Source organism: Myotis daubentonii, chromosome 16, assembly GCF_963259705.1.
Source record: "Myotis daubentonii chromosome 16, mMyoDau2.1, whole genome shotgun sequence".
Classification (NCBI taxonomy): Eukaryota; Metazoa; Chordata; class Mammalia; order Chiroptera; family Vespertilionidae; genus Myotis; species Myotis daubentonii.
The window spans coordinates 54,785,772-54,810,375 of record NC_081855.1 but is presented as its reverse complement, the minus strand read 5'-3'; the positions used below and the strand labels follow the sequence as shown (position 1 = coordinate 54,810,375).

The following is a 24,604-nucleotide window of genomic DNA, read 5'->3' as shown; positions in this document are numbered from 1 at the left end:
TATTGATTTCAGAGAGGAAGGGAGAGGGAGGGAGATAGAAACATCAATGATGAGAGAGAATCATGGACCGGCTGCCTCCTGCACGCCCCCACGCTGGGGATCGAGCCCTCAACTCGGGCCTGTGCCCTGAGCTCCTGGTTCACGGGTCGATGCTCAGCCCCTGAGCTGCGCCGGCCGGACTGTTCCCATCCCTTGTGCGTCTCTGTCCTTGGCTCAGTGTCCGCTCCCCGGCAGGTGGCTGAGGATGAGGTGAGTGACAACAGCGCCGAGTGCGTGGTGTGCCTCTCAGACGTGCGGGACACCCTGATCCTGCCCTGCCGCCACCTCTGCCTGTGCAACACCTGCGCCGACACCCTGCGCTACCAGGCCAGCAACTGCCCCATCTGCCGCCTGCGTAAGCCCCGTGGGTCCGGGCCGTGCGACCACGGGGCAGGGGTGGCGGTGTCTGTCCCACCCCCGCACCCACGAGGCCTGACGGCCCCTCTCCTCCTCCGCAGCCTTCCGGGCGCTGCTGCAGATCCGAGCCATGAGGAAGAAGCTGGGCCCCTTGTCCCCGACCAGCTTCAACCCCATCATCTCCTCCCAGACCTCCGACTCGGAGGAGCCCTCGGTGAGTTGGGCTCAGAACCGCGCCGGTGAAGCCAACAGTGAGGTCTCCTCCCTGCCTCCTCTCGCCCTGGGCCCCTCATTTCCGTGCCTTTGCGGGGGCGGGGGCAGTAAGCCGGGTGAGCCCCTGTTGCTTGAGACCAGCCTGTAGTATAAGGTGGGGATTTGGGGTCCTGACAGTGGCCATGCCTAGAGCCTCCCCCATTCCCCCCTGTGGGCCCCACTTTCTCCAGGACTCTCCCAAGCAGAAGCAAGGGGGTGGTCATCTTAGGTTGGGATACAGCTTACTGTCATTATCTGAGACCTTGCAGGAGGTAACTGGTTTTTTATTTTTCTGGTTTTTTTTAAATATATTTTTTTATTGCCCTGACCGGTTTGGCTCAGTGGATAGAGCGTCAGCCTTCGGACTGAAGGGTCCCGGGTTCGATTCCGGTCAAGGGCATGTACCTTGGTTGCGGGCACATCCCCAGTGGGGGTGTGCAGGAGGCAGCTGATCGATGTTTCTCTCTCATTGATGTTTCTAACTCTCTATCCCTCTCCCTTCCTCTCTATAAAAAAAATCAATAAAATATATTTAAATAAAAAAATAAAATAAAATATATTTTTATTGATTTCAGAGAGGAAGGGAGAGGGAGAGAGATAGAAACATCAATGATGAGAGAAACTCATTGATTGGTTGCCTCCTGCACACCTCACACTGGGGATCGAGTTCCCTGACCGGGAATCAAACCGTAACCTCCTGATTCATAAGTCAGTGCTCAACCACTGAGCCACACTGGCCGGGCGGTCACTGGTTTTCTTTATCCCTTTTGGTGGGGTCCGGGGCTGGGAGCCGAGCGTATGAAGGTAACCCCCTCGGTTTCGGGGTGCGAGGCACGGTGTCGGGGTGAAGCCTCGCAGCAGGTACTGACTTCCTTTAGATTCCCACGCTAGCCGCCCCATCCAGTGAGCGGCACGGCGATAACTGCTTCGCTGTCGGGGAGGAAAACCAGTGTAGCTTCACTCCTTACAGAGCACAGACTGCACCTGGCGTCATGGTGAGCTGTGCTCCAAACGCAGCAACCCAAGCAGCACGTTAAAGGGCTGGAATGCGTTACCGGCGACCCTCCGGTGGCCTTTGGACGGAGGGGCCTGGCTCAGCTTAAAGGGGAACAGGACAGACAAAGACGGTGCACGTCTTACCACGTAACAAATTTAAACTTCAGCCCGGCTGATGCGGCTCAGTGGTTGCGCGTCGACCCAGACACCGAAAGGTCACCGATTCAATTCCCGGTCGGGGCTCGTGCCCAGGTTGCGGGCTCAGTCCCCAATGAGGGGCGTGCAGGAGGCAGCCCATCAGTGTTTCTCTCTCCTTCTCCCTGCCTCTTCCTCTAAAAACAAAAACAATAAAAACAGAACATAGGAGCTTTAAAAAAAATTTTTTGAATTTCAGATGATTAACACATGACCAAAATTGAAAGGCAGACAAACCACCCATTTAAAGAAAAAAATGTCTTCACGACATTTACACCGGAGGAAAGCCCGTGTCTCAGCGGTAGCTCCTGTGAATAAAACAGATAAAAATGTTCAAAGGGTTTCAAAACACAGTTCTCAGAAGAGGAAGCACAGCAGGTTAGCAGTCATTGCTTTCGGCGTCGGCCACATTAAAAACCAGCAATACGCAAATTAATGGGAGACACCGTTTTCACCTTTCAAATAAAAAAACCTCTTTAAAGACACTCCAGGCTGGCAGAACTAAGTAGGTTTTCTGTTCTGCTTTGAGGAGTGAAACTAGAAAAATCGTTGAAAAAAAATTTGTTTAAAAGGCTGTGTATGTCACGAGCCTTACACACAATCATACAAGGTGATCTAGGGCCTAAGCATTTAATACCAAGAAAATCACCTGAAAAAAGATTCACGCACTAGGACGTTCCTCAGACTGTTCACAGTCGGAAATGTCGACACGGCTGAGCAGCCAGCCCCGGCGGGACCAGAGCTGGCGGTGTCGGTGAGAAGGGGACGCGTGTGACGGAAAACGTGTGTGTCAGGTGGCGTGCACGGGATATAAAGTTGTTATTCACAGATAGGTTGTAGCTGTGCAAACAGGACAGAGGGGAACATGGGAGGAAAATACACAGAATGCTAATAAAATTATTACTTTGGGTGACTTGATGATTGATGGTTTGCCCCCCTCCTTTCTACTTTTTTTTTTTTAATCCTGACCTGAGGATATGTTTATTGATTTTAGAGAGAGAGAGAGACAGGCAGACAGACATCGATGTGAGAGAGAACATCGATTGGTCGCCTCCCGCAGCACATCCCAACCAACACACCCCAACCGGGGCTTGAGCCTGCAGCCCGGGTGTGTGCCCTGGCCGGGAGTCGGACCGGGACCCCTGGCCTGAGCCACGCGGTCTGGCTAATGAGCTCTCCCACCCGTCTGATCCCCCTAGTCCTCCGAGAACATCCCGCCGGGCTATGAAGTGGTGTCCCTTCTGGAAGCCCTCAACGGGCCCCTCACCCCGTCCCCCGCGGTCCCTCCACTCCACGTGCTGGGCGACGGCCGCCTCTCAGGAATGCTGCCCGCCTACGGCAGCGACGGCCACCTGCCCCCCGTCAGGACGCTCTCCCCGCTCGACCGCCTGCCCGACGGCAGCAGCCAAGGACTCAAGCTCAAAAGGAGTCTCTCCAAGTGAGTCGCCGGCACACGCCCGCCCGTGTGGGCCCGGGGTCCTTGGTGGGGTGCTCCCAGCCATCCCCCACCTCCTCAGCGCCGCTCCCCACCTGGGTGCCCGGGCAGGGGGGGCCCGCTGGGCCGTTCCCAGAGCATCTCGTCTCCCGGAAGACCTGGGCTGATCCCTGGGGGAGCTTACCCCGGCCCTTAGGAGAGGAAGGTAAGATGGCAGGCGCGGACGTAGGTGGACCAGATAGACAAATCTACTCGGCCTTCTGTTGGGGGTGGGGGGGATGGGGTCTAAGGCATCATTTAGCCCAGTGATGGCGAACCTTTTGAGCTCTGCGTGTCAGCATTTTGAAAAACCCTAACTTAACTCTGGTGCCGTGTCACATAGAGAAATTTTTTGATATTTGCAACCATAGTAAAACAAAGACTTATATTTTTGATATTTATTTTATATATTTACATGCCATTGAACAAAGAAAAATCAACCAAAAAAATGAGTTCGCGTGTCACCTCTGACACGCGTGTCATAGGTTCGCCACCACTGAGTTAGTCTGAAGACTAAAGCAGCCTTGGGATTTGTATCTTTTAGGCATTTAAACCCAACGAGGCCCAGACTGATAAGCTTTCTGCCGTAGCATCAAGGAAGGCGGCTTATACACCAGGGGTGGGGAACCTTTTCCTGCCAGGGGCCGTTGGATGTTTACAGCATCATTCTCGGGGCCATGCAAAATTAAGAATCCGCTGCTGTATCTGGTCCAACATTTAATTAACTCACTCCTACTGCCTTGGCGGGGCCAGGCCAAATGACTCCGCAGGTCTTGGAGGGCACGGCCCGCAGGCTGGACATTCCCCACCCCTGTTACAGATGAAAATATTCAGACAGCAGGAATGGCAGTGGTTTTCCCCAAGTTTACACACAAGTTATGGAAGAAGCTGAAGAGAAAACTCGGGTGTTCTGGTGCCCACGAGCGGGCTCCGTCCCTCCCGGTGCTCTGCCCACCTCCCCGCGCCTTAGGGCTTGGGGTGCTCCGCGCGGTCCGCCCCGTCCTGCGGGGTCTGGTGGGAACCTGCGGTTCTTCATGCGACCAGCGGCCCAGCTGCCGTTCCCTCCGACAGGCCCATCTCCCAGAATTCCTCCGTGCTGCACGAGGAGGAGGACGAGCGGTCCTGCAGCGACTCGGAGACCCGCCTCTCTCCGCAGCCGGCCGCCCAGCAGCCCGGAGAGGTAGCCTGCACCGCCCTCCCCTTCGTGGGGGTCGGACTCCAGTGCGTGTCGGATTCCCGGTCAGGTCCACCTGCTGTCATTCATTCGTCAACACCTTTTTTAAATTTTTATAAATATGTTTTTATTGATGTCAGAGAGGAAAGGAGGAGAGGAGAGGAGATGGAAACATCAGTGATGAGAGAGAATCATTGATATCGGCTGCCTCCTGCACGCTCCACACTGGGGATCGAGCCCGCAATCCAGGCACGTGCCTTGACCGGGAATCGAACCGTGACCTCCTGGTTCATAGGTCGACCCTCAACCACTGAACCACACTGGCCAGGCTGCCAAACACCTTTTGAACCCTCTCTGAGACAGCGGCAGAGGTTTCGTTCAATTCATTTATTCATGAGCTTGTTACTTACCTGTCGCTGTTCCGTCTGCCGAGGGCAGCAGCAGGGAGGAGACCGCCAAACCCTGCCTGGTGGCGCTTATGTTCTTGATTGGGGGGGGGGGGGGGCAAAAGGCAGTAAGTGAAAAACGTGTGTCAGAGGGCGCTGTGTTCGCTGCGGCAGAGGAGGCCAGAGGTGGGGTTGCTGTCTTTATGGAGTGGCCCGTGAACACAGACCGAGGGAGGCGTGAGAGCCAGCGATGCAGGCATCCGGGGAAAGGGTGTGGGCACAGGACACGCTGGGAGGACGTGTGGTGGAGGGAAGGAGGTGGGGTTTCCTGCCTGTGCCCCCCTCACAGGCTCTAGGTAACACAGGCGCATTGCACCCCCTCTCGGCAAGGCAGTGAGCCGGGCCCGAGAGCAGGCGGAGATGACAGCGGGGCCCACCCTCAGGAGCTTGAGGACTAGTGGGGACAGGACATGTGCAGTGTCTGGCACAGAGTCGTTGCTCAGTTAAGTGTTGTTGGAATGAATGCATGAATCAATTAATTTAACGATAGGAGACAAGTGTGCCCAAGGCAGGGACCGTCAGCGCTGGGCCAGAGGTGGGAGAGATGGCACGTGAAGAAAACCATGAGTGTGAGAGAGGACGGGCGTGGAGCTGGACGTGGGGATTCTTAGAAATGGAGAGAAAAGGGAGAGAGACGCTGGGGATGGGGGGAGACGTCCAGGCTCTGAGCAGGTCAGTGGTTCCGTGAGAGCTTGTGTCCTGAAGGCCCCCCTGCTGGGGCAGAGTCGATGGATTAGGGGGAGACAGACTGAGCCTGGGTGGGAGGGGGCCCAGAGCTGGGATCACAAAAGCACGCTGGGCCCGGCTTTCGGGGCTCAGTGGTTGAGCATCGACCTATGAACCAGGAGGTCACAGTTCGATTCCTGGTCAGGACACGTGCCTGGGTTGTGGGCTCGATCCCCAATAGGGGGCGTGCAGGAGGCAGCCGATCAATGATCCTCATCATTGATGTTTCTATCTCTCTCTCCCTTCCTCCCTGAAATCAATAAAAATATATTTTTTAAAAAAAGAAAAAGCACGCCGGCCTGGAGAAAAGAGAATGGGCTGTGGAGCTAGAGCCCCTAGGACTTCGCACCTGCGGGGGGCGCTGGGGGCGCTGGCCCAGCTGGCGGACGGTGGGGTGTCAGGGCAGGGCGGGCCGGGGAAGGGGCTGCTGTGTGAGACGACTGAGCTGGAACTAACCCGACATCCGAGCGGGAGGCCCGGGGGTGGGCGGGCAGGCGGGCAGGCGGGCGGGCGGGCGGGCGGCCTCTGCTGCTCTGCGTCCCTTCCCTTCGGAAGGAACGCTGCTTCTCATCCCGGGAACCTGGGCGTCCCCGTGTCACAGCTGCCGGCGGCCTGTCACCTGAGCCCCGTCTCTGCGGGCCCGGCAGATGCTGTGCTGCGGGAGGATGAGCTGACTGAGGTCTGCACCTCCCCTGGGAGCAGCATCCGGGCCAGGGCTGGAGACGGTGGTGACGAGAGAGAGAGAGAGAGAGAGAGAGAGAGAGAGAGAGAGAGAGAGAGAGAGAGAGAGAGAGACGGCCCTGCATGTTCCTGATGTCCTGGCCGTGGCGTGGGGACCTCGGCCCCTCCCCGTGTCCCCTCGCCCTTCCTCCTGCCCTCGCCGTGTTTGACCTGCGCTCCCTCCGTTGTTGCACAGGAATGTGGCGTCACTCCAGACAGCGAGAATCTCACCCTGTCGTCATCAGGGGCCATTGACCAGTCGTCTTGCACGGGGACGCCTCTCTCTTCCACGATTTCCTCCCCAGAAGGTACGCGAGGGAGCGGGGAGGGCGAGGGAGCGGGGAGGGCGGCACGTCCCCCCAGCCCAGTCCTCAGCCCTGTGTTTCCTCCGGAGCAGACAGACCCTGGGCAGCGAGTTAACACCTAAGCTGGTGACCAGCAGGCCCCACTGGGGGGGGGAAGGGACTGGCTGTCCCCGGGGCGAGCTGGGGGACAAGCACTGTCTTACCCCCAGTCCTGCAAGTCCCTGGTCCCAGAGTGAGTTCTGAGCTCTGAATGCGAAGGAGCAGAGCCCTGGAAAACCTTCAGTCCACCCGGCCGCGTGGCTCAGTGGTGAGCGTGGGCCTATGAACCAGGAGGTCACGGCTCCATTCCCCGTCAGGGCGCAGGCCCGGGTTGTGGGCTCAAGCACAGTGGGGGGTTGCAGGAGGCAGCTGGTCAGTGATTCTCTCTCATCATTGATGCTTCTCGCTCTCTCTCTCTCTCCCTCCCTCCCTTCCTCCCTGAAACCAATAAAAACATATTTCTAAAAAAGGATAAAAAAGAAAACCTTCCATCTAAAACCCCTTCGGTGACGGGGAGGCCAGGCCACTGTGGCCTCGCTGAGCGGGGCAGGGGCAGAGCTCGGCTCCTTCTCAGCCCCAGAGCCCATGCTGACCCGTCTCCTCCTCCACCTCCCGTCTCCACAGACCCTGCCAGCAGCAGCCTGGCCCAATCGGTCATGTCCATGGTGTCCTCCCAGAGCCAGCACTCCCAGCTCAGCACCGACACGGTCTCCTCCATGTCCGGCTCCTACATCGCCCCCGGCACGGGCACGGGCACGGAGGACGAGGGAGAGGCGCTCCCCTCCCCGCTGGCCGCCAGCAGGGCTGCTTCCGAGGAAGGAGAGGTAAGGGCAGGGCACGGGGCCTCTCCGTGTGACATATCCGAGCAGCTCCCGCGGTGCGCCCGGGGCATCTGGGAGCCCCATCCGTGCTGGGAAGGGGAGCCATGGAAATTGGGGACTAGAACCCAGGGCTCCCCGCTCAGGCCTGACTCTGCGCGGCACCACTTTTTTGTTGTTGTTAATCTTCACCCAAAGATATTTTTCCATTGATTTTTAGAGAGTGGGAGAGAGAGGGAAAGACAGAGAGAAACATCGATGCGAGAGAAACACATCGATTGGTTGCCTCCTGCACACGCCCTGACCAGGGCCCGGGCTGGGGAGGAGCCTGCAACCGAAGTACGTGCCCTTGACCGGAATCGAACCCGGGACCCTTTGGTCCACAGGCCGACGCTCTATCCACTGAGCCAAACCAGCCAGGGCTGCTTGGCACCACTTCTGTCGCGAGGACGTGGTTGGGTTTGCTGCGAGGCGGGTGAGCTGGGTGCCCCCAGAGCCGGCGTGTCCACACCTCCATTCCTGTTACTCTTGCAGGCGATGCCGGCGGCGTCTCCAGACAGCAACTTCGTGGGCCTCGCTGACGAGCAGGACGCAGAGGTAACCCCCACAGGGGTCGTGGTGCCCCTCCCAGCCAGAGGTCAGAGGGTCCTGGTGCTGGCTGGGGACGCAGACGGGAGGGGCGCTGTTCCGGAACAATCCTCCCAGGTGGCGTTCGGGTCAGGCGTGCTGGGGAGGGACAGCAGCTGCACTAGGGGCGGGGGGTGTCCAGTTAGCAGAGGGCACTGGTCTCGGGTTACAGGCACGGAGTGGGCTTTGAGCACCTGTTTGTCCCTCATTCACTTAGTGACTATTACACAGGTGACTGGGTCGCGGGTGCTGGCCGGCCCGGGGGCCATGAAGGCCTGAGTGGCCTGGCTTCTGCCTGCCCCCCACCTTCTGTACCCCCAGGCGGGGAGACGGGCGACAATTCAGTGTGAGAAGTGCCTTGACCAAGGTGTCACAGGGCGGGCTCTAGAACTTCCCTTTTTGCCTCTAGAGCAGCAGTTCTCAACCTGTGGGTCGCGACCCCTTTGGCGGTCGAATGACCCTTTCACAGGGGTCGCCTAAGACCATCCTGCATATCAGATATTTACATGTTACAGTAGCAACATTACAGTTATGAAGAAGCAACGAAAATAATTTTATGGTTGGGTCACAACATGAGGAATTGTATTTAAAGGGCCAGAAGGTTGAGAACCACTGCTCTAGAACTCCTTCTTGAGCCATATATTCTCAGAGGAGAGTCTGGATAGGGTTTGCGATCGGAAGGGGTTTCTGTGAGGTTGGGGTCTCAGCGCTGTTTCCTCAGACATCTCTTTCCACCTTAGAAAGCAGATGAGCTAACCCAGCACCAAGGCTATTGCCGGCGTGTCCAGCTGCATCCGAACACGCCCCAGACCAGTCTCTCCCCAAGCCAGCCGGCCCCTGCCCGGCCTCCCGGGCACCTCCGACTCCTACGCTGCCGCCGCTGGCCCTGGAGTTAAACCCGTGAGGGTCACTAGTTCGGGCTCCAGCCCGTGAGTGTGCAGTTGGCCCTTACACGGCACAGTTCGGGCCCATTGTCCTGGAATCGGCTGTCTTTCGGGTCTGCATTGGGGAGCCCTGTGGGCAGAGGCCGGCGGAGACGTGGACGGCACCCCGACCCGCGCTGTTCCCGGCCCACTGCGCTCCCGCTATGCTCCGAAGCCTCAAGCGCCTTTCTCTGTTGTAGGGCAATGACGTCATGGAGGAAGACGATGGGTCCCCCACACAGGAAGACGGTAATCGACCTGCTCTTGGCTCCCTCTCAGCTGTCCTTCCCCGGGTGTTCTTTCACGGGCGCAGAGGGGGCCCTGGCGTGAGCGGGTGGCACTCCTCCGCGTGTGCCCCGGGGACGGTCACCTTCCTGATGGGATGGGCTGTCCAAGGACCGCAGTGCCCGCCCGGCTCGCTCGGGAGGGGGTGCAGCAGAGGACGGCTCCCCCTTTACGTGGAACACATTCCGAAGCTTCTCGGGCAGCTCCCACCGCCTGCCTTCCCGCTCCGGCCCCCAGCCGGGTCCCCCAGAGCTCTCAGCGCCCTGAGGGCAGCAGCGGCGATGCTGTCTCCTCCGCGTGGGAGAAAGGACTCAGGCTGCGGGCTCGGTTTTGCTGTAGCGAAGGAGGCGGCTGACGTTGCCGGACAGGGATCCCAGGAGCCAGCAGCACAGGGCGGGCGGGTCCGTAGCTGCCGGAATGGTTTTCTCAGGCCTCCAGGACGCCCTCCGGTGGAGCGTGGAGCGCTGTGGTGTCTAGTGCAGATAAGAGGAGGGGTGGCCTGCAGAGAAGGGGGTGAGGAGAGGGCGTGGGGCTGGGCCTGGCCCCCCAGGGGATGGAACCCAGCTCTCCCCTCTGCTCTGAGGCGCCTCCGCAGAAGGACACCTCCAAAGCAGACCCGACCCGCGGGGTGCAGACGCCACCCTCATCGCTTCTGCTTCAGCGCTGGCCGTTGCTTGGGGAGTTCAGGGTGCGCATGCGGACTTGGCCACTCTGCCTGGCCAAGTCGCCCTGAAGGAGGGGATGGCCGCCAGGCGGGGCCTCCGCCGCCCTCTGCACAACGAGGCCCATGACCTCAGCGCTCACGGCTCCCTTTGGGACTGTCCCCAACCCCCCGAATATCTGCTTCCGACAAGCTCAGGCCGCAGGTGCTTCTCCCCTGACGTTGTATAGCCCCCATGATGGGTCTATGTGTCTTCCTTTCCCTTTCAGCAGGAAATAAAATAAAATAGAAAGAAGGAGCTAGCCCTGACCGGTGTGGGTCAGTGGATAGAGCATTGGCCTGCGGACTCAAGAGTCCCAGGTTTGATTCCCGTCAAGGGCATGTACCTTGGTTGCGGGCACATCCCCAGTAGGGGGCATGCAGGAGGCAGCTGATTGATGTTTCTCTCTCATCGATGTTTCTCTCTATCCCTCTCCCCTCCTCTCTGTAAAAAATCAATAAAATATAAAAAAGAAAGAGGGAACTTGAAAAAAATAACAAACCCTACCCTCCCCCTCTCACATGTCCGTAGGTTTCTGGCCAGTCCCCTTCAAACGTCCTCAAGATAACAAATTTCATAAAGTCCCATAAGAAGATGGATCCTAACTCGGTGCATGTGGCGGTTCTGACTTGACATGCAAACTTAGGGAACCTGCGAGACCTGCGATTGTTCTGGTAGCCCTGTGGTCACAAGCACACCCGACAGCACCCACAGGCACAGGCAGGAGTAGGGCAGCTCCTCCGCCAGGTCCCCAGCTCCTCCCGCCCCTGGCAGAGCTCCCCTCCCCCAGGCTCCGGCTCCTGCGGAACAATGGCTGGAAAGGGGCCAGTGAGGGAAAGGGCAGGCTAGGTTGAGAAGCGAACGTGCCCACACAGTTACATTCCTTATTGTCCACTCTTTACCCACTTAATTACTGTCTTTTTTTTTTTTTTAAACACACGATTCGGTTTGTTTGTCTCCATCCTTAAGATGTTTACGTTCAGGACAGCAGAGCAGAGACGCATCCAGCGCGCCCGTCTAACTGCGTGAACTAACTCCCTTACAGGCCAGAGGACGTGCGCGTTTCTAGGCATGGAGTGTGACAATAACAATGACTTTGACATCGCCAGCGTGAAAGCACTGGACAATAAGCTGTGCTCTGAGGTCTGCTTACCCGGTGAGTGGCAGTCTGCTGAACGTGAACTTGGTGGGAGTCGCTCCCCTGCTCACACCCCTGCTCTGCCCCCCGGGGCGCCCACCTCCTGCCCTGCGGCTCCTGCAGAAGCTGCTGCTGAAAGGAAGTGTGTGCCCCGAGGGCGAAGGTCAGGCCGGGAGGAGGGAGCAGCTCTCCCTCTCCTTCCCATCGTCCCCGTCTTCCTGACGGGCCCCTCCATCTCGATCTCACAGATCCCCTGGCGGGCCGCCTGGCCTGTGTCCCCCACAGGCGGTATGGAAGGGCACCGTGGCTCCTCGGCAGGAAGGTGAAGCCAGCGTGTTCTCCGTGAGCGAGGGGCTCCGTGACCGTGAACTTTGGGGGACCAGGTGCCTTGTACTTGTCAGCTCTGGATCCCAGAGGAGAGGTCAGGGCTGGAGGGTGACCGTGCCCCCTGAAGCCCTAACCTTCCATTTCATCAGGGCTGTCAGGGCCCCTTCCTCCTCCTCACGACGCTACCGGGAACCCAGGCCGACTTCCTGCAGAGGAGCCGCGGTACCAACCAACCGGCGCGCGCTGCCCTCTTCCACCCGCTGTGCCCACGTGGGGGCTCCCCGAGCCGCTTCTCCAAAGCCCGGGCCTGCCCACGCGGACTCGGTCAGACTTGCCCTCCGGGTTTTACAGCAGACACTGTCCCTCACACGTGTGCTCCGTCATCGCTCCGCCGGCCCCTGAAATGGAGACATTTCAGCCTCAGAGCAGCCCCCTGGCATCGTGGTCCAGTGCTTTACGCGTTCCGCCAAGTGGCCACGGCTTTGGGGCCACACGGCCGCCTGTGGTTGCCACGCTCCATCGGCCTGGGAAGGACACGGTCCGCACGCTCGGGCCGCAGGCAGCGGGGCCTCGGAGGCGCGCCCTCTGGCCTTTCCCGGGCTCCTGGGTCGAGGGCTGACCCAGGCCGGGCTGGACGTCACTTCCTGCCTCCCATCCCCACCTCGCTTCTGTCTGTCCATTGTTTTCCGCGTCTTTTTCGGTTCTCTGGTGTCCTGTAGGCTGTGTGTGGAGGCTCACGTCCGCTCTGTGCCAACATTGTCCTCCCGGCTACGCCGCCCGCCCCCCCTGCTTGCTGGGCCTGCGCGCATCCCAGCGCCTCCCGCTTCGGTTCCATCCCTAACCGGCAAGGGCCCGTGTTCCATAGACTAGGATTTTTCCAAGAAAAAAAAAACTATTTGGGAGGATATATCCATTCCTGTTCCAGAAAAAGGGGGTGCTTCTGTGCAAGGGTCCTGGGGCAGTTGGTCCGGCCGCAGATGGCATCTCTGGCCTCGCTCCGCTGTGTGTCGCTCACTGGGCGTGCGTGCGTGTGTGGGAGAGAGCCTAGGTTCCTGCTCCCCTTTAGGGCCCCCACCCCCCTCACTTGTTGGCAGAGGGAGCTGCTGGGAGTTGTTGGAGCCAACCAAGCTGCTGGAAATGCGAGCGTATTCCCTCTGCTTCCTCCTCTTCCTCACCCTGCGGCCAGCCTGCTGGTTGACATTCAGTCCGCTCTCGGGGTCGGGGAGGGAAGTGAGACATGGAAGGAAGGGAGGAAGGACCCCTGGGGTTCCTTATGGGGACCTGAGATTAAAGTGGGGTCACAGCTGAGACCAGACACACGAACCGAATCGAGCGCTGTGATGTCTGTTGGGAGAGGGACTCGGTGTAAGCGCTTGAGGTGCCTGTCCGTTGTCCCCTCGCCAGAGGTCCGGGGCTCTCAGGAGCCTGGTTCGGCCCGGGAGCACCATACGGGGAGCAGAGTGCTGGGGAACCCTCCGGAAGCGTCCGCGGGGTTCGTGGCAGGCGTACCCGCTTTGGTAGGTCCCCTGGGATGGAGGGGCCTCGGCCTTAAGGTCAAACTTCATCCCACGATGGAGATCCCCAGGTCCCTCCCCGCCGGCCGGCCGGGCTCCTCGGGCCTGTGGGCTCCAGGCGGCTTCCCTTGGTCTCTGTTTCCCTCTCCAAGCAGAGGGTGCTCCCCTCGAGGAGGGCCCATGAGAAGCAGAGCCGGGGGCACCCCACTCTCCCTGTCCCCATCACCCTCCATGCTCATGGTGCTCGGCCAGGAGGCGCAGCCAGCTGGTGGCAAGGCCCACACAGGTCCCCATCCTCACCACGCGTCAGAGTGACGCCGACAGGGCACCTGTGCCTCTGAGCCTCTCGTCCCCTAAGCAGCCTCCGGGGTTCTCGGGCCGGACGCCCAGGGGCGGAGGGGTGCCCCCAGGTTGTTGGAGAGGCTCTGCTCTCCAAGGGCGGGCAGCGAAGCGGGCGGGGCAGGGTGAGCAGTTGGGAATTCTGAGACCAGCGAAGGAGTGGCGGGTCCAGGGGATCGGACGGGCTGTCACACGGGTGGCGGAGGTCGGGGGGCCAGCGGTCGTTCAGCGAAAGCCTCTGGGAGGTTGATGATGGGAAGGAGCGAAGATGACGGGTTCAGTCCTGGAAACACTGCAGTTTTGAACGGCCGCATCGGGCAGCGTGGGCGTAGCTAACGAAACTGAAAATGCCTGTGGAGGCGAGTGGGTGACCCAGACCAGGAGGCTCCTGGGGAAGGCGGCACTCGGTAGAGACTGAGGAAACAGCCAGTTCACACACACACACCCCAGATGCCTCAGGAAAGGGGTGCCCTGAACATGCTCCCCAAATCCGCCTCTAGAGGTCTCTTCACTCACCCATTTCTGGGTCCCCCAAACGGGAATTGAAGGGAAGCGCCTTTACCTTTCTCCCCCTGAGAGTTTAAACCTCTGAACCCCGTTTTCTGGCCGAAGTCTCCCCAGCATCCGGGTTCCTTTCTGTGGCCGGGCTTGCCCCCTGGACCGGGTGAGCGGAGGCAGCGTCCCCTGTAGGGAAAGGGCAGCCCAGGCGCATGGGTAGCCCCAGGAGAGTGACGCCGGCCGGAGAGTCTGGAGGCCGCCCCGAAGGCAGCGGTGTCGGTGGGGGAGGGTTCTGGAATGGCCGTGTCTGCAGCGAGGGCTCGTGTGAGCTCAGCAGGAGCGGGGCCCGCGGTCTCGGGCGCCGTTTTGTTCTGTGCATGCGTGTGTGTCTTCGCTCCTGTTCACCATCTGCTTCTGGTCTTTCCCACCGCACAGCGCAGCTCCGGAGTCCTGCCCCCTAGACCCTGAGGACTAGGTATGCGACCCACCCCACTGTGTACAAGACACAGCTCGTGCCGCCTCGGGGCTCCACGTCACGGGCGGCCTCGCCTTCCCTTCTTGGCCCTGCGCACGCAGAGTGCCGCCCTCGCAGGGAAGGAGCTGCTGACCCCCATCCCCGACGCCGGTACCCCAGGGACCAGCGGCCCCCCAATTCCGGCTGGGTGTGAGACACCTGAGGGTTTCCCTTCTGCTCACCCCTCTTCCCCGGGGCCCACCTCCCCGACTATCAGAGCCCTGAAAGCATTATCGCCCAGCACGTTTCTTGGAAATAAGCAGTTGATGCCGCTTAACCCCAGAGCCTCTGCCGCCAGAGGGTGTGGTTGGCTGGCCTAGCCTGCGGCCGGCCCCCCACATTTGTGAGTGTCCCCCCTCAAACATGAGCACAGCCAACCTCGGCCCTGCCCTGCAGAGTTGGTCGGCCCAGCTCAGAAGGTGGTCCAGGCACAGCGTGAGAAGTGGGGCGTCCATGCGGGCTGCAGGGGAGCCCTCCGACCCCCTGGGCCTCGTCTGGCAGGGCCTGTGGAGCGGGTGGGGGCTCCGCTGCTCGGAGTCCCGAGTTAGGTCTTCCTCCTGCGCTGTGGGCAGCCTGGCCCTGCCTGTCCACGAGCGTCTCCCTGCGCGGATGGAGCCGGGCCGTGGGCAGGGCGGGCGGGCAGGGGGAGATGCGGGGAGGTGAGCATGCGGGGACAGAGCCTGGGGCACTGGCCATTGTGCACCTTCTGCTAGTGGGCGCCCCGCTCGGCGCTCTCCCCGTGACCTCACCCAGTCCGCAAGCTCATGCAGGCGGGACGGCAGCCTGGGGAGTGACCGGAGGGGCATTGGTGGGTGGGATGCAGAGTGCGAAGGAGAGAGAAGAGCCGCAGGGGCCTGAGGGGAGGGTGAGGAGTTTAGGGGTGACACCTATGGGACCCCCAGTTTCTCGGCTAGTGCCTCCTGAGGTGGATGGCACCGGCGGATAGCAAGCCTCGGCGGCTGCTCAGATCAAAAAGATGAAGAGCGGCAGGTGTGGGGACGGGGTGCTGAAGCCATGGCACTGCGCCCCCCCATGCCTCTAGCACCCTGCTGGGCAGCCAGTCACTTCCTGCCCCGCCCTGCCCCCCCCCCCAGCAGATGCTCGGGGTGCAAACACTTCTTCCCATCGGAGGAAAGCTCAGCTGGGCCCAGTTTCTTTCTCGTCCAGCATAGCACGTGGGCTGACTTCAAAACAAGGCACTAAAGTGGGTCCCAGGGCAAGTCCACAAGCATGAAACAGCCTGCGTGTTCCTCTGTCATGGGGCTCAGAGGCCCCGTGGGGCAGGGGCGCCCACTCCCCGTTCCCTCTCCCGCGCTGTGGCCGCACACGCAGAGTTTCAGGTGACACGCATCCTGCCAGCCTCCGTGCCGAGCTCCCGGCTGCCCTGCTGGAGACCCAGGGACCTGTGACCTCCCTCTCTCCCCTCAGGCACCTGGCAGGCCGATGACAACGCGCTCAGTCGTCGGCACCCTCGGCGTCGGCGCCGGTCGTCCAGCAGCCTGGAGGATGCCGAGAGCGGGCGCTGCGTGTGGGGGCCTCTGGCCGTCTGAGAGCCCGCCCCAGGCCAGAGCCTCCTCCGGTCCCCGCATCCCATCCTGGACTCACTGGACCATGGCCTCCTGGGCATCCTCAGCGGGACACGTGGAGACTTTTACACCCACGTGGGAGCTGGGCGTGGAGGCCAGCCTGCTCCTCCCGGCCCCCAGCCTTCCATCACCAGGACCCCGGCCCTCTCCGAAGGGGCTGGAGGCCTCCTTCCTCCTCAGAGACCCTCTGGAACGTTCCCACTGTATCTTGATCTTCAGGGGAGCCACGGCCCACAGGCTGGCGTCTCGAGCATCTCTCTTCTCCGTGGCGGGTAGACCAGAAGGCTCGGAGTCTTAGCGGCTGCATTGCAGGCGTTTTTGTGTGTCAGGGACGGCAACTCCAATTTGAAACCTCCAGTTCGGGGTGGATTTGAGGGAGACACGTGAGAAGGCAAAGCCATGTTGCACTGTATGTGGAGTTTCCTTCAAGGACAAGAGAAATGGTACCAGCCCACCAGGCGGTTGGTTGAAAAGACAGTTCTTGCTTCCAGCAGGCGAGCTGGTCTAAGCCTCATGTGAGTGTCTTGCTTAGAGAGGAGGCCTTGGGCCTGAGACACGCGCCCCCTCCCCTCCCAGTTACATGACCGCCCTCGGGAGGGTCTTAGATCAGGTGCATCCGGGAAGGCCTGGGACACCACCCTAAGGTGACATTTCAAAACACATTTGTGACCACCTCTGTCCTGTGCGTGGAGCTGTCATCACTCGGGCCCTGTCCAGTGGTATTCTTACCCGTTTCCCCGTCTCCACCCCTGTTTGTTCATAGTTGAAGAGACAGGCTGAGAGGGGGGTGGACCAGGGACCCTCCAGCTGGTACCCAGGACTCCCCAAGGAAGCGTTGCGGAGCGCTGAGCTGGGGGCCGGCAGTGGGGAGGGACTGCCTTCCACAGGCTCATTAGAGACTTAGAGAGAGTGTTCCAGTCACGTGCCCACCCCCACTCAGCCCAAAAGCTGGCGAGAGCAAGGCTGCCCGGGACCGTGAGTGCTGGGTCCCCCCTCTCGGCGCTGGCTCTGCTGAGTCCTCGGCTCTTGGACAGACGCTTTGTCTGTTGGCCTTTGGAAAAGGTGGCCCAGCGCGGGCTTGGGAGGCAGAGCTGTAAACAGCAACGTGTGAGGCTGAGGCGTGGCGCCCAGGCTATGCCCGTCCGATGGCTTGTCTTAGGATTTGGAGCTGTCACCCGGAAGAGCTTCTCGGGGCCCTTGCCAAGCCTCCCAGGGAGCCCCGAGCCCTCGCTCGGCACCCTTCCGGCGGCCTTTTGCACGGCCGGGTGAGCAGCCCCCCCCACCCCCACCCCACCCCCCCCACCGCCCAGTGACTGTGGCTCACGCTCTGCCTGGTCGGGGAGCCTGCTGTTCTGACAGGTGCCACGTGAGCCAAGCCGGAATGGAAGCTTCTGGATGGAGTTCCCACGTCCGCCCTCTCTGGAATCCTGCCGTGGACTCCACTGGCTCAGGCCCCACTCCGTGTCCTCCCCCGCCCTCCCCCCGGCATTCTTCCAGCCCCAGCCCCTTTCCTATTGAGATCTGAGCAATAACCCCACTCCCTGAGTTCCTCCAAGTTTGAGCCCCAGAAACGCCAGGGAAGGGGGCTTCCCTCAGCCTCGGGTAGAGGTGCACAGACCCACCTGCCCTCCCGGCACTGCCTTCACGGTGTGGTGTTACCTGAGATGAAGGAGCCGCAGGTCAACAGCAGCCACAGGGGCCAGGAACGCTAAGAGGAAGCCATCACCGTCACCCTTTCTGGGGGGTCTGTGTCCTCTCCCAGGGGGAGAGAGGCTCAGAAAGGTTCTTCTAAGCCCTGGTTCCCTACCCAAGACCTCTGGGCTACAGGATGGCCCCTCAGTCCTTGTTTTTCCGTCACTTCCTGTCCTCTGCCTCCCCCCCCCCCCCCCCCCGCTTGTTCTCATTCAGATGTTGGCAAGCAGAGATATCCCCACAGAGGCTAGTCCTCAGCCTGAGAGGGGACAAGGCCGCTGCCCCCGAGAGAATGGACGGGCATAGGCTAACTGGAGGCCGGTCGCTCCTTCCTACCACGGGTCTGAGCTCCCCACGGCCTCCAGGTGGTGTGATCCAGGCCTCCTGGCAGAGCCTTTTTCCATCCCACCGGAGTTCACACCCACGCCGGGCACCTCTTGGGCACAGACCCACACACTTGAAGCCATCTCACCCGGAGAGAGCTAGGGTCCTGTCCGCCTGACCCTGGCCCCCTCGCTGCTCACCTTGCTTTAGGGTCTGCACCCCGGCTGTGTGCAGGGGTGTCTGTACGGTTGTGCCATCCGTGTACCCCTCATCCCTGGAGTTACGCTCATGGGTACGCGACAGTGGGGACGTCGGGATGCGGTGTTCATGGGCTGCTGCATGATTCTTAAAACGGAATAAAACTGTTTACAAGGAAGGAGAGCGCTGCTGCCGCTGGTTATTGGTGAGAGTTCCTGTCTGACTCTCCCGCCCCCTTTACCCCTAACACGGGAGAGTGTGGAGGGGAGGCGAGGGCAAGGGGCAGGGGAGGCCATGCCCCTGGGGGGGAGTGGATGTGCCATCCCCTGGGCACTGGCTTCCCTCCCCAGCCCTCCAGCGCCTGGGCAGAGGCCTGAGCCAGGAGCCCTCAGCCCCACCCTTGCCCTTAAACCCGAGAACTCCCAACACTGCAGCTCCTCCATAATTGAAGAGCAGGGAGGCTGGTGACAGGAGGGAGGCGGAGGGAGGCGGGGCGGGGAGGGAGGGCCACAGTCCCTGTCACTTAAAGGGGGTGGAATTGTTGGGTTAAATGGCCCGGCTGGGAGAACTTGGGAAGTCCGTGGCTTCTCTGAGTTGTACCCGCTGGGTCTGCTTCCTCAGGTATCTGGGAAGGAGGGAGGACTTCCGCAGAAGCCTCTGGAATGTCAGGGGTGGGGAGGCAGCCGCTTACCGGGAACGGGAGGGATGACCCTACCCGCCTTGGTGCGTCTGCGATCCGGGCGGGCCATGGCTGCGGACCTGGGCGGCAGGTGGCATCGGAGAGTCACACCTGCCCGCGGGCACCAGAGCCGACACGGGATCGGCAGAGAGGGACAGGCCGCGGAACGCGAGGAAGTGCCACTCGCAGCCCGGAGGAGAGGCCCTGGGACCCCAGCCCACGGTTCCCGAGTCGGAGCCCGCTCTGGGCATTGCCCCGCGCCCCGGGCTGCGTCCCCGGGGCCGTAGACGCCTCGGTGCGGCCGGGACAGGAGGGGGCAGGGCGGGAGTGCGGGTCCTGGGGGGAACGGCTCCCCTGGGTGCCCGAGTCGGCAGGAGCGCCGAGCCGCGCGCTTCTCCGAAACTTGCGCGCGCCCCTCGGGCGGGAATGCGAGGCGCGGGCCGCGGGCGGGTAGGGGGCTGGGTGGCGCGGGAGAGGGAGGCAAAAGGAGGGAGTTCCAAGAGTTACCGCCGGATAGAGTGGCAAGAGCCCGCGGTCACCTTGGAGACGTGCTGACCAATGGCAGCAGCGAAAGCTGTTTATGGGGGCGGGGCGTCGCCATGGCAGCAGGAGAAGCCTTTGGAGCGGCTACTTAATGCGGGTCCCGGGCCGCGGGCGTTCAGAGAGGCGCCTTCAGGCTGGGGGGACGACGAGGGGTGCTGGCGGGGCCCTCAAGCTGAGGGCAGAGAGCCGCGGGGGTGGTGGTAACTTCTTCCAGAACCTTCCTTTAGCCCGGGCTGCGCTCTGAGCCAGGTAAGGGACTGAGAGGTCTGCGGGCCGCGGAAGGTGGGCGGCAGCGCGCTCTCCCGTGCGTCCCCGCAGCAAGTGGTGGGCCTGGAAACTGACCTCTGCGGCGTTGGGGTACCTGACTTTCCGCCCCGATGCCTTCCTTCCCCTGATCTCCCATCCGAATATCCCTTTTCAAAGATCAGACGACTTTCCCGGGCCTCCGCCCTGTCGTCCTGCCCTCGCGGGCTCCCTCGCCCCTTCCCCTGTGTTGGGGTGGGGGTGTCTGACTTCGCGCTCTCGGGGAGAACGGGACCGACTGGAATGCTCCTACCCTCTCCCTTCACTTGGCTAATAACCTCTTCCACCTCGAAGAGGAAATGAAGCGAGGCGGCCCCTGCGGGGGTCGGTCCTGTTTCCCAGACCTCAGCCCTAACACACCCTCGCAGCTGCGGGACGACTTTAGAGGAATCCCCCCCCCCACGCCCCCGCCCCCGGGGGTGGGAAAAGGCTCAGCTCCCACCGCGGTCCCCGCAGGCCCCACGTTCGCATTCGGAGGAGGCGACCCCCAGGTCGCGGGATGGAAGCGCGCGTCCGGGAGGCGGTGTAACTGGAGCCGCGGGAGTCAGCGGGCCGGAGAGCGCGGCGGGCCACCGGGGCTCAGCCGTGGGTGCTGACCGCCCCTTCGGAGCGTCCCCGCAGACATGGCGGAGAGCTGGCTGCGCCTCTCGGGCGCAGGGGCGGCGGAGGAGGCGGGGCCGGAGGGCGGCCTGGAGGAGCCGGACGCCCTGGATGACAGCCTGACCAGCCTGCAGTGGCTGCAGGAGTTCTCCATTCTCAACGCCAAGGCGCCCACCCTGCCCCCGGGGGGCACCGACCCCCACGGCTACCATCAGGTGCCGGGCTCGGCGGCGCCGGGGTCCCCCCTGGCGGCGGACCCCGCCTGCCTGGGGCAGCCGCACACGCCGGGCAAGCCCACATCCTCGTGCACGTCCGGGAGCTCGCCCTCGGGGCTACAGGCTCCGCCCCCCGACGACGTGGACTACACCACCAACCCGAGCGTGAAGCCGCCCTACTCGTACGCCACGCTCATCTGCATGGCCATGCAGGCCAGCAAGGCCACCAAGATCACCCTGTCCGCCATCTACAAGTGGATCACAGACAACTTCTGCTACTTCCGGCACGCTGATCCCACCTGGCAGGTAGGGGAGGTGTGGGTTGCGCGGCTCCTTCCCAGCCTCCTCCCGTGCCCCCTCCTCCTCCATTCTTGCAGGGACTCACTCTCTTCACTCAGATCCGGGTCAAGTAGCCAGGGCCCCACGGGAGGAAAGCCCTGGAGGGAGGCCCTGGGGGAGCCCAGTGCTTGGAAATGCCTCTCATTTGACTTAAGAGAGGGAGGCTGTTCAGAGGGCTTTAGGGGTGAGGATGCTGAGTTCAAAGGGCAAACACTTGTCACCCATCCAAGAGGCTCAGCCCAAAGACCAGGGCCAGACTTTGCCATGGACACAGCCCCCTGGGGGAAGGTGGTGATGGACGAGGGACACATTTTTGTCCCAAGTCCTAGAATTCCTAGACACTGCCCCGCCCAGGGACAGTTTTCAGGACCTGGCTCAGAAGTGGAAGCTGGAGCATCGGCCCACGCTCTGCCTCCTGCCTGGCTGCAGTTGGCTTGGGGGGCAGGGGGTCGAGTGCTGTGGGGTGTGAAGGCAGCTGTGTCTGAGAGCGGGTATGGGGCCTTCCTACAGCGGCTGCCCCAGCCCCCACTCCAGCCGCTCCCCAGTTTCCTGTCTCCACTCCTCCCCCTCCTCTCAGTCAGGCTCCCTGGGGAGACAATTACCTGAGCCAGGTGCTTCCCACAGGGGCTCTGCCTCCAGCTCGGGCTTCAGGCTCCAAGTCTCCGGAACCTGGCGCAGAGCAGCCCAGGGCCAGGCCGCCACGTAAACACCCAGCCTTGCCAAGGGGCACTACCCACCCGTCCGCCCTGCTGTCCAGGCCCCCGACCCCTGTCCCCATCCCGGTTTGGATAAGACGACGCAACTAGGAACGAATGTGGCAGGATGGTGATCTGAGGCGGGGCAGGCATTGCCCTGAGAGTGAGGGATCAGGGCCTGGTTGGGGACAGAGGCCCCGAGGACACCCAGACTCTCCCCTGGGGCACCCCCAGCAGCAGGCCGCACATCACAGTCCCCGCGACTCTTCACTTGCTTGGGCCCTGGCTGGGGCGAGGCCCTCGGCAGCCGTGGTGAGAAGGCAGAGACCCCCGCTCCACCCCCCCCCCCAAGGCTGCGAAGCCCCGACCGCAGGAAGTGGGCCAGGAATTAGTGCTATGCTCTTTGCTGGGTAATAATCAACTGAGGCCAAACAGCCTGGTGGGAGGAGGGGCGTGGGGGGCAAGGCCCTGGCCAGCGGCTGGCTCAACAAAGGAACGCCATCGGCTCCTACCACACCTCATCCCGACACACACTCCTGTGCACGCAGGCGTGTGGACACACACCCCCTCCCTCACACCTCAGGTCACCCCGTGCCGCCCACCCCAACCCTCTCACTCCACAAACAGAGAGGGCCGGCCAGGCCCTGGGGGAGCTCAGGCGTTTGGCCAGAGGCTGCAAGTGGTGGGGTGAGGGGGGGCGGGCAGGACAGGGTGGCACTGAAACCACCCTGTGGCTCGGGCTCGGATGACTGAGCCGGCAGATATCCCGGCAACAGGGAATAAAAGCCCCCGATGGCACTCCTGGCTCCGGGGGCCCTGTGGCTGGTGTCCCAGAGCCGCCTCCCCCTCCCCCTCCGAGGGAAGAGGGCAGGAGAAAGGCGGGAGGGAGCACAGGCAGCCACGGACCCGTCCTCCCCGCTCAGCGTCCTCCTCCCTCCTCTGTCCTGTGCCCAGAATTCCATCCGCCACAACCTGTCCCTGAACAAGTGCTTCATCAAAGTGCCGCGCGAGAAGGACGAGCCGGGCAAGGGCGGCTTCTGGCGCATCGACCCCCAGTACGCCGAGCGCCTGCTGAGCGGGGCCTTCAAGAAGCGGCGGCTGACCCCCGTCCACATCCACCCGGCCTTCGCCCGCCAGGCCGAGCAGAAGCCCAGCGCCGCGCCCTGGGCCGGGCCCCTGGCCGTGAACACCGAGGCCCAGCAGCTGCTGCGGGAGTTCGAGGAGGCCACCGGGGAGGTGGGCTGGGGTGCGGGCGAGGGCAGGCTCGGGCACAAGCGCAAACAGCCGCTGCCCAAGCGGGTGGCCAAGGCGCCCCGGCCCCCCAGCGCCCTGCTGCTGACCCCGGAGGAGCAGGGCGAGCTGGAGCCCCTCAAAGGCAACTTTGACTGGGAGGCGGTCTTCCACTCCGGCGCCCTGGGGGGGGAGCTGGGCGCGCTGGAGGCCCTGGAGCTGAGCCCCCCGCTGAGCCCCGCCTCGCACGGGGACGTGGACCTCACTGTCCACGGCCACCACATCGACTGCCCGGCGACGTGGGGGCCCTCGGTGGAGCAGGCTGCCGACAGCCTGGACTTCGACGAGACCTTCCTGGCCACGTCCTTCCTGCAGCACCCGTGGGACGAGAGTGGCAGCGGCTGCCTGCCCCCCGAGCCCCTCTTCGAGGCCGGGGACGCCACCCTCGCTGCCGACCTGCAAGACTGGGCCAGTGTGGGCGCCTTCTTGTAAGAGGCCGGGCCCCGCCCCCACCTGCGGACAGCACCCAAGTCAGGGCCCAGACTGCCCCCCAACACAGGCCCATGGAACCCCACTGCCCAGACAGGGGCTGGGCCACGCCTCCCGAGCTGGCACCACGGGGCCACACATCCCCCAGCCTGGGCTGCCCTCGGATTCCAGCCCCGGAGGCTGAGAACTGGGGCTCAGGACCAGTGACTCGCTGCCTCCCCTCCCGGCCCCATACACACAGTGTTTCATTGACCCTCAGCTGCCCTGCCCCAGGGACCAGCTAATAGCCCTGCGCCGTGAGCGCTGCGGCCTGAGGGGCCCTGGCGGGCTGGGCCGGGGAGCCAGAGGACAGGGCCCACCTGGGCACTTTGGCTTCAAAAGGTTCTCCTTCCTCCATCCTCCCCCTCTCCCCCGCCAGGTCTCTATCCAGAGAAGATTCCCAGGTACAGCAAATGCTAATTAGGTGGCTGCAAATTAACCCCCCGAGGCCTCTCTGGGCAAAGCCTCCCAGGACCAGCGGGCAGTAGGCAGCGGAGCTGGGAGGGCGGAGAGGAGAGAGGTGAGGTCCGGGCGCCCAAGGGGCAGGCAGTCTTCTCCTGGCCCATCTCCACAGGGGGCAGGGGCGAGGTGGGAAACCCCTAATTTTTGAGCCCGACTGGAGGCTGACAGTAGTGAGGAGTTGGGGTTCTGGGGAGTTGGGGGCAGGGGTAGCCAAGCTGCAGGGGGGAGGGGAAGACAGACTAACGTAGTGAGTGTCACTATAGCTGAGGTTTAACCGGGAGGGATGCCCAGCTTGCTAGAACCACTGGGGCCAGGAAGGGGTGGGGGTCGCCCGTGCCCCCCCTGCACTTGTGGGAGGGAGTGTCTCACCCCCCCCCCCGCCAGCGCCCCAGGCTGCATCCCAAATCCAGCCTCCTGCCCCACGGGGCAATTTAACCTTTTTCATGGAAAGTTATTTACAATAAATTTTTTTTTTGAAAATAAAAATTTTTTAAATCTGCAAATGGACCTTTATGCAGCTTTCTTTGGGAAAAGTCAAGGGCACCGTGTGGAGGGGGGTTTCCCGTCAGTGCTGCAGGGGAAGGGCTGGGAGGGAGTTTGGGGGTCACTGAAACATGCCCCCTGATGACTGTCCCAGGGAGAAAGGGGAGAGGCAGCCCGAGGGCTCCCCTGCAGCCCGGGCCTCAGTGCCCCCATCTGCACAATGGGGATAAGCACACCCACAGCCCCCAGGAGTGCGTGAAAAGGAGGCACCGCCCCCTCCCGCCCTGGGGACTCACAAAGGCCGCGCCTGCCCAGGGCTC

General features: G+C 62.2%; 2 protein-coding genes across 2 annotated transcripts in view; both read left to right on the top strand.

Annotated features, from left to right (window-relative positions):
* The window catches only part of RNF157 (ring finger protein 157), a 62,883-nt gene extending 44,498 nt beyond the window's left edge, over positions 1-18,385 (top strand). The window contains exons 10-19 of the mRNA XM_059671329.1: positions 235-394; positions 498-610; positions 3,039-3,277; positions 4,385-4,493; positions 6,576-6,687; positions 7,348-7,547; positions 8,076-8,138; positions 9,292-9,340; positions 11,123-11,233; positions 15,836-18,385. Coding sequence (XP_059527312.1) covers positions 235-394; positions 498-610; positions 3,039-3,277; positions 4,385-4,493; positions 6,576-6,687; positions 7,348-7,547; positions 8,076-8,138; positions 9,292-9,340; positions 11,123-11,233; positions 15,836-15,957 — 1,278 coding nt within the window. The 3' untranslated portion in view covers positions 15,958-18,385. The remainder of the gene's footprint in view (positions 1-234; positions 395-497; positions 611-3,038; positions 3,278-4,384; positions 4,494-6,575; positions 6,688-7,347; positions 7,548-8,075; positions 8,139-9,291; positions 9,341-11,122; positions 11,234-15,835) is intronic.
* A 974-nt stretch (positions 18,386-19,359) lies between these two features.
* On the top strand, positions 19,360-24,282 carry FOXJ1 (forkhead box J1). Its single transcript, XM_059671308.1, has 3 exons — positions 19,360-19,678; positions 20,189-20,853; positions 22,536-24,282. The coding sequence occupies exons 2-3, from the start codon at positions 20,356-20,358 to the stop codon at positions 23,301-23,303; spliced, it is 1,266 nt and encodes a 421-aa protein (XP_059527291.1). The 5' UTR covers positions 19,360-19,678; positions 20,189-20,355; the 3' UTR covers positions 23,304-24,282.
* The last annotated feature ends 322 nt before the right edge of the window (positions 24,283-24,604 follow it).

Excerpts from the sequence above, each read along its gene's own strand:
- FOXJ1 (XM_059671308.1), top strand. The coding sequence starts at position 20,356 with ATGGCGGAGAGCTGGCTGCGCCTCTCGGGCGCAGGGGCGGCGGAGGAG. Across the intron at positions 20,854-22,535 it reads ACGCTGATCCCACCTGGCAG|AATTCCATCCGCCACAACCT; the intron begins GTAGGGGAGGTG and ends TCCTGTGCCCAG.